The following is an 8782-nucleotide window of genomic DNA, read 5'->3' as shown; positions in this document are numbered from 1 at the left end:
TCCAAAGGGAAGCCACTGGTAAATGATGAGGTGTGAATGTTTCTGGGTTATCTCTTGATGTTATTACTATGGCTTTTCAATGAGGAATAGGACCTCAGCTCTCTGTGTGTGTGCTTGTAGTTAAAATTGCTTTGACAAACATTGAATACAACCCACTGTGTAATGCATTTTCACAATTCAGTTTATAGTGCAAGTGAGAAATATTTCAAGCATTTTCTGTAAGTTTTTGAAATCAAGGTGCCATGGAACCTTACTGAAGCCAGTAAGAATGCAAACAACATATCCACAGAGACAAGAATCTTTACAAATAACAGGATATTTATTACCAATAACTTTAAAAAAGATTACATCTGCTAGATCACTGATAAATATCATTTACACTGGGGAGAAAAACTACATAGGCTTTTTTTCTTTTTTCTTTCTTTTGTGGGTTTTTTTGTTTTGTTTTTGTTTTTACATAGAAGTAACCATATCAAACAAAGAAAGGAACACAGCTTGAAATACTGACAATATTTCTCTGATTAACATCCCTAACTTACACAAGTGGAAACCTGATTATGAGTTACTTAATAAATATATTTTGAATGTTTTAAAAGTTACTTTGTATGTTTTGGAAGCAAAAGAGACAAGTTAGAGGAAAATTTAAACTATCAAGCACAAATTATAAACTTCATAGTATACTTTTAAAGTTGGGGAAAATAATTTAAAAAGTCCTTTTAATTTTAATTATTGTTTCATCTGAGCATAATTACAAAATATTTCCCATAGTAACAAAAATCTTTTTCTATTAATATATTTTTTTTTGCAATTTTTGACAATTATCCAGTGTTCTTGTGCATGCAGACAATTCTGCACAAGCAGATTGTAGGTGCAATACAGCAACTACATGCATTTACAAGCCACTGGATTAGTATTAACAAACTCTGCTCCAGTACTGGTTTTACTGCAATGAATGGCAATAGCATGAAAAAAGCATTATGAAGATTTGAATTCGATTTGTCAGATTTTAACTGGGGGTTTATCAACATGATAGAGGTGTAGATGTGACAGACCCTGAAAGTTAAGCCTTGATATTCAGAACACCCAGGATTAAACTATTTGAAATTCAATGAGATATCTAGACATACAAATTGTTTTTAAAAAGAAAAGTAATTTTAGAGAAAAATTCTGTAGAATATTATTTATCAGACTTTTAAAATGACCCCTAGCCAAGCAAGATCCTATCAATATAGAACACAGATAATTTATGAAATCAATCTATAAAGAATTGTAAGTTACATGTACCTGTCAAAATAAATTTATTTAGTAAAGAAAGCAGCATTTAAAGTCTTCAACATTTCATGATTAAAATGGTGAAAATGCAGAACGTCATTCATTTATTTAAATAAAAGATTAACATAAATTGTTGAACTGATAACTTTCAGATTTTCACCACATTCAGAAACTTGTCCTTTGCTATACAGTAGCAATGTCTGGCATTCATTACATTAAGAGTGATGACACTAAGAGGAATGAATGATAATTTAACGTTTGTTCAATTTTATAGAAATGTAAATCAGTACATTCAGGTAAAAAAACGTGTTATGTGTTACCAAAACATTATCCGTAAGGGAAAGAATGCTATAAACTTTCACAAAACCTAAACACATAGTACGTTTTACTTGTAGTTTATTTATCTGATAGAAAAGGCAGTCTTGTATGTCCACAGTGGCAGGATTCATCCCATTCTGCATATATGAAAGTGATCCTGAAAAATTACTATGCTAAATTTTTCTCTTTTCTCTGTCTGCCTCTTTGCCCTGCCCTATTCTCTAGATATCTATCCTGGCTGGCAAGGAGCATAAAGTTTAGGCTTCATTGTGGCTATCTAGCATCTAGTTATCTTTCTTCTTCAGAGGGAATTAGAGTGAACCTCAATGGAAGCTTTGAATTATAAGTGATTCTGTTTTTTTGAAGCATTGTAATGCATTGTGCATAGTGCAGCAAATTTAGGCCTGAAGGAGAAGGCAGACTTCATCAAATGCCTGTGGGAATATTTTCCATGTCCAAATAAGACACACACACACACACACACACACACACACACACACACACACACACCCCTGGAAAAAATGGACTGAAGCTAAAAGAATTCATTGTGCATTCTTGTCAACCTATACAATCAATTTGAAATCAGTTACTGACAATTATGGCCATCTGGCCTGAAACATTCCAAACTATATATTTATGCAATGATAATGTCATCAATAGCATTTCATAGCAGAGGGGGAGAAAGAAATCAGTATCTACATCATATATTAACTTTAAAAAAGTCTATAAAACACTAAATATATAATAAAAATATGCATATAAGGACATATGTAAACTGCTTTGGTAACATCGTATTACAGATGTTTTCAGTGCATTGCAGAGTTTCCTTGGAAACTTCAGACAAAGATATATTTGCTTTGAGGAAGTACTGTATAATGCCATTCCTAGAGAAGCATAAAACATTTTTTTCCAGTAGTAAGATGTACTTGAACAACAATATTACTTAGTACTGGGTGGCTTCAAAACAACTAGCTAAATGTTGCTTAGTTATATTATAAACAGGAAGTCCTTTCAGTATTTTTTGTCATAAACTTGATCTTGCTGTGAGGGAAATCATTATTGTGCTGATGGCTGACAACGTACAAGCATTTGAAGTTGAAGCTCCTGACCCTCTTGCATACGCATCTAAGAGAAGAAAGAAATCAAGATGTTTAATATATCACAGCTTAACCTGAAGAAATGAATGAAACTTCTGCCTCAGATGTCATGCACACATTTCCCTACAGCTGTTTCAGATAAAATGCTTTTATGTAAAGACTGTAAAACATGCATATCATGTCTAAATGGGAAAAGATTATTTCAAGCTTCCACTGTTACCCTTTTTTATCCTAATTAAGGAACAGCTTGTACAGCTTTCCATTATTATTATTATTTTTTGGTGGTCATTTTCACTATCTTCACTCTATAAGGTAAAGAAAGTTTGAAGTCAGTCTCTTTTGATTTCAAGGAAACATCCACACGGTTTTTCTAGCAGGAAAATAGTTTACTCCTACTTTTCTCTCAGAAGTAACTGCAAGGATAGATTCTTCATAACCTTTCATACATGACCTATATTTTTCATAGATTGATGAAAATGTTTCTAGTTCACAAAGTCTTATCAACGAATTCGAGAATTTCAAAATATAACAAGACTGTTCATTATTATGACAACAAATCTATTGAATAAGGAAGTAGCTCAATGTGCACAACTGAATACCTTCAGAGTCCCTTGGTGGAGGCAAAAGAGGCAGCGACTATGAAGGATCCTATTTCATTTTAATTTTCTTCTGGCAGTATTATTTTAGATACTTTTATTTCCCCTAAAATGGGCAGTATTCTGTCCTTGCAGAAAAATACTCTGGTCCAATGAATAGTTTCACCTTAAAACTCAATGACAAATGTAACAAATACAGATAGCCCTTCACTTACAACAGTTCATTAAGTGACCATCTGAAGTTACAACATCATTTTAAAAAGTGACTTATGACCATTTTTTCACACTTATGACTGTTACAGCATCCTCATGGTCACATGATCCAAATACAGTTGCTTGGCAACTGACTCATATTTATGAACTTTGCAATGTCATAGGATCGTGTGATCACCTTTTACGAACTTCTGACAAGGAAAGTCAATGGGGGAGCCAGTTTCACTTAACAACCGTGCTACTAACTTAACAACTGCAGGGATTTATTATTGTGACAAGAAAGGTCGTAAAATGGGGCAAAATTCATTTAACAAACATAAATTTTGGACTCAATTGTCATAAGTTGAGGAATACCTGTAAGACAAATTGAAATGTTGAGTTGTATGGTGTTTCAAGAATATTTCAGCTTGTCTTTTTAGCTAAGAGGGAGGAGGATGAGGCTTATTTCTCATGCACCCCTGCTTTAGCATTAAAATTGACATCTTCATGTTTTAAAATTGACTCTTCACGTTTTCTCTATCGTTTTGTCTTGCTGCATTATTGTAATGCCAAATGGAAAGACCAATATCAGCCATGGTAAGGCAGTAGTTATATGGAGCCATAGTGGTGCAGTGGTTAGAGTGGGAGTATTGCAGTTTCCCTTCCCACGGCCGGGAGTTCAATCCTAACCGGCTCAAAATGTCAGGTTCCAAGTAATGTATCTATCACAAATTGAACTCTGAGGCATTCCGTTTTCTCAAAGAACAAATCTATTTAGATACACCATCTTGGCAATAACTGGTAAAAAGCCAGTCCTGAAGTTCCCGGGCTTTTCACCCCAATATAAGTTTCTGTTTTTCAAGTTTCCAAAACAAACTGTCACATTATATAACCACAATGGGAGCTGGTTGCTTAGAGACCTCTCTCCTCCTCCTCTGGTCAGCCAGCCATTGGAATGTGCCTGACTCATTGGCTAGCTATGATGTTTTGACTGAAGGCTCCATCCTCCTTCAGCTCCAAACTCTGTCAAACTGAATTCAGAATACCCAAGGATACAAACACTCCCACACCTCAATCAAATTCAGGCTTGACATCAAAGTTGAGTCAGCCTTCCATCCTTCCCAGGTCAGTAAAATGAACCTCCAGACTTTTGGGGACACTATGCTGGCTCTATAAACTGCTCAGAGAAGCACTATGGCATGATATATAAGTCTAAGTGCTATTGCTATCAGACAAGATGGCCACTGAAACTTATTTCTCTAATAAATTAGTGTATGTTACATCTCACACCAAAACCAAAAGAATGTATTTATCAGTTTCATCAACTTTATGTACTATGATTTTTAATGACACACACATGTAAAATTGTAATCCAAAGTAATTATGCTTTAATACAATAGTTGGAGCTGTTTCATATCTGCATTGCTTCCATCAAGAAGATACTGTCGTCTTTTAATCTCTACCAACTAGCTTTGAAACTATGCTACATCTATGGAACACAAAGATATTATCTTATTTTAATCCCTACCAATTGAACTCTGAAACTATGCTACATCTATGGAACACTTCTGAGTTCTCTATAAGCCTACAGATTTATTCCAGGACAGTCTGAAGTCAAAATCTGATAAGGAACAACAATAGTTCTAGTTGTTCAGGCATCTTTTAAGTCAGAGCCATTTAGCACTTTAAAGATATTGGAGATAAAACAGATTTTATCTCTTCAGTCAGTTGCAAAAGTAAAAAGCACAAAGTAGAAATGTATGTTTTTTAACTCATACACTTTATACTTAGGTAAACCAATACCATAAACAAAATACTCTTACTTGTTATCTTTGGAATTCGAATCTGTTCACTGCTATTGCCATCTCCTCCATCACTGATTGGCTTTATTTCTATGATATAATCTTCATCAAAGGGCAATGAAAGCTCCACAGATGTTTTGTTTGTCTCTATAATAGACATACTGTTTTGTCTATTCCATCTATAGAACACCTGCAACATATATTTGGTTAAGGGAAATTAGTGTGTAAAAAGAATTACATTGTAAAACAAATAATTTCTTTTTCTAAGTACAAAGCATTACATTCTCTAATGCAAATGACTTTTTAATAGGAAATTATGTCTTCCTGTAGATTAGAAGTTACTAATTCCTGTTTTTGAATAATATTTTAACGCCACTGAGATATAAGGAAAACATTTTGCTAGGGGCCCACTACGTTCCCAGATATATTTAGTGGCAATTATTTTAATAAGGGGCATGATGGCAACATTGGACTTTTTCTGGAAAGCTGGCCATGAGACTTAAGTATCACATGATGGAGTGAACTTCTGTTAGTTGCCCCAACTTCTGCTAAACTAGCAGTTCAAAAAGCATGTGAATGCAAGTAGATAATTAGGTACCACTTTGGTGGGACGATAGCTGCATTCTGTCTGTCTTTGGCACATAGTCATGCCAGCTACAGAAATGTCTGGCTCTTTGAATCCGAAATGACCACCGACCCCTCGAATCAGACATGACTGGACAGATGAAATCTTTAGCTTTTATCGTTTTAAAATTGTTTAACTAGAAAGTTAGTAATGGACATAGGGATTACAGCTCAAGTGAACTAACTCGTGATTTTTTATGAGATTTTTTTGCAATTAATTCATGTTAATTGTACAAATAACCATATGTTTTCCTGCCCATTACCTACTTTGTAACCTTTTACTTCAGATTCATTATTCTGTGCTTTAACTTGATCCCAGTTCAGTATAATCTTAGAGTCTGATGAATTCCATATAATGTTCCCAGGAGGCTGACTTGGAGCTGAATTCAAAACACAGAAGTTTGAATATTATTAAGAAACAACATTTTTCTTACATAATACAGATTTTTCTGTAATGTATGTCAGGTGCTCTACGTTGAAGATGTATATTTTATAACAAATAGACAAAAGTATGTATTAAAATTCACCAGCACATCCAACGTGACAAACAGATATATAGTAAAACAGAACTGAACCACAATTCTGTAAACTGATAACAGCTGGGAGCAGGCCATGTTCTGAACAGAAAACAAATATTTTCCCTGTCAGCTTTTAATTTTCTGTGGCACAATTAAAAAATTAAGGCTGACTGAATAGCAGCACAGAAGTATAATCAATTAAAATACAGGTAGTGCTAATTGAACAGACAATCATTCAACGACTGCTCAAAATTATGATGGTGCTGAATGAGGAGGACGTAAAGATGGATCATTGTAGAATTGCAGTGCCCCACAATCGTGTAATCATCATTTGCAAACTTCACTGCTGGTTTTCAACAAGCAACATCATTAGCAGGGGTGAAATTCAGCTGGACATCATCATGTCCTGTTTTTGACACTCTGCGCATGCGCAGAAGGCTCTGCGCATGCATGGAGGAGGCATGCGTGCTCACATTTGCGAGCCAGTAGGGAAAGATAAGTGAATTTCACCCCTGATCATTAGGGAAACTGATAGGAGATTGCAAATGGCAATCATGTGACCAGAGGATGCGGCAACTGGGCAGGATGCATCTAATGGTGGCCACTGGGATTGCTGCAACTGCGATTATAGACAGCACGATCACACAAGGTTGCATTTAACAACCGTGTTGCTTAGTGACAGAGTTGCTGGTCCCAATAAGACTTGTTAAGAGAGAACAATCTGTACATTGATATAAAAATCCCGTCTTCCCTCATGCACCATACTCACGTGGCTTTTTGGTTGTCACATTGACTACAGCGCTGGATGGTCCCATCCCTGCTGTGTTGTAAGCTTTGACAGCCAAATGGTATAAAGCACTGCTCTTCAAGTTGGTGATTTTTGCAAAAGTCTGATTGGTCATAGTTTTCATTCTTCCAGCCTGCTCTTCTTTATCTCCATGTTTCCAATATCTAACCTATGCACACATATTTAAATGTATCCTTATTTGAAATCTATAACTATGTAAGTTTATACCATCTGCATTACAATTCCAAAAAGATGAAAGTTTCCCTAAAATGCGTGTTTAAGTTTTAAAGGAATCCACATGTGGCCATTATGTTTAAACTGATGCTACTAAATTTGTAATTGATAAAATACCAATTGTTAAAATTCATCTCTTTTTAACATTGCTATTATTATTATCATCTTAATAGCAAGTTAATAATTTCCTTTGGGCAAATCTGTTTTGGGCCAATTAGTCGCACCATTTCAACGTTTATATGCCCTATGTAAGCAAGGAACTTCTTTTCCATATTTGCTTGGATTCTTGATGGATGGTTAAAATTAGGGATAAACATTTTTTATTTTATATCAGACAAGATGTATGCTCTTAATACCCTTACTACCAAGAGGTTTTGCCATGATTAAATTTTAATACAATAATACAACTTTAATATAAACAATAACGGCACATCAGTTACTGAAGAATTTATTTTTAGTACTTTCTCAGCTCTACCTAAATCTTCATAGGGCCTGTATATCAGGAGGTAGCAGCCATTCTAAATATTTTTTTCATGCATGAAAAAAATAATCCCTTTCTAGCAAATGTTACAACCAACAACTTTCTTCTCTATATCACTTGATGTTCTGATAAGTGCTTGTTACAGGACATAGAAGTAAAAATTCCCATTTTAACTTCTAGTTAATTATTTTATTTTAATCTAGTTAAAAATAATATTTGTTTAGTGTTCCTGTGAGCATGAGAGGAAAAACAACATTTGTAATATAGTGCACAAAATGGGATTTAGACAATACGTTACGTAGTTCAAGTAATTTGTGGAGATAGCAAATGGCTGATTATTTATGCATTTATTGAAACAGCTAAGATTTTTATTTGCAGTATGATGCATTAAGAACTGCAGCCACATGGTCCTGAAGCTCATTGACAGCAATTAGATTTGTATTTCATTTGTTAATTGTTTTTTCATGCATTAAACACCAACAAACATTATAAGCCCAACAACCCTGAATGAAAATGTAATGCTCCTACCTCATAGCCCTGTATTCTTCCTTTACTCTGGGTCTCCGGCAGCAAAGACCAAAAGACTTCTATATCTGAAGCAGAAAGGCTTTTGGCAAATACATTGGTGGGAGCTCTGGTAGGTTCTAAAAAAATAACACAATAATTAGCTGTAGTGTCATGACACCTATAAATATCACTAATTTTGGAATCCATTAAGATAAAATCAGATATAGATGGCCTTCGGCTACCTAAGAACCTGGTTTACTCAGAACTCTGAAAATTGTGTTTATGCACAGCACCCAGTCATCTAACTGGAACAGGAGTCCCCATCCCCCCCACCCACCAGTACTTGTCCGCAGC

General features: G+C 34.8%; 1 protein-coding gene across 1 annotated transcript in view; it reads right to left on the bottom strand.

Moving 5' to 3' along the window:
• Positions 1-375: 375 nt before the first annotated feature.
• Positions 376-8782, bottom strand: part of LOC131191126 (contactin-4-like) — a 721863-nt gene continuing 713456 nt past the window's right edge. The window contains exons 20-24 of the mRNA XM_058168934.1: positions 8450-8565; positions 7189-7375; positions 6169-6281; positions 5299-5467; positions 376-2715 (exon numbers count right to left, since the gene is read on the bottom strand). Coding sequence (XP_058024917.1) covers positions 2615-2715; positions 5299-5467; positions 6169-6281; positions 7189-7375; positions 8450-8565 — 686 coding nt within the window. The 3' untranslated portion in view covers positions 376-2614. The remainder of the gene's footprint in view (positions 2716-5298; positions 5468-6168; positions 6282-7188; positions 7376-8449; positions 8566-8782) is intronic.

This window comes from Ahaetulla prasina, chromosome 2 (genome assembly GCF_028640845.1).
Source record: "Ahaetulla prasina isolate Xishuangbanna chromosome 2, ASM2864084v1, whole genome shotgun sequence".
Taxonomy (NCBI): Eukaryota; Metazoa; Chordata; class Lepidosauria; order Squamata; family Colubridae; genus Ahaetulla; species Ahaetulla prasina.
The sequence above is the reverse complement of the archived record's forward strand: the minus strand, read 5'-3'. Positions and strand labels throughout refer to the sequence as shown.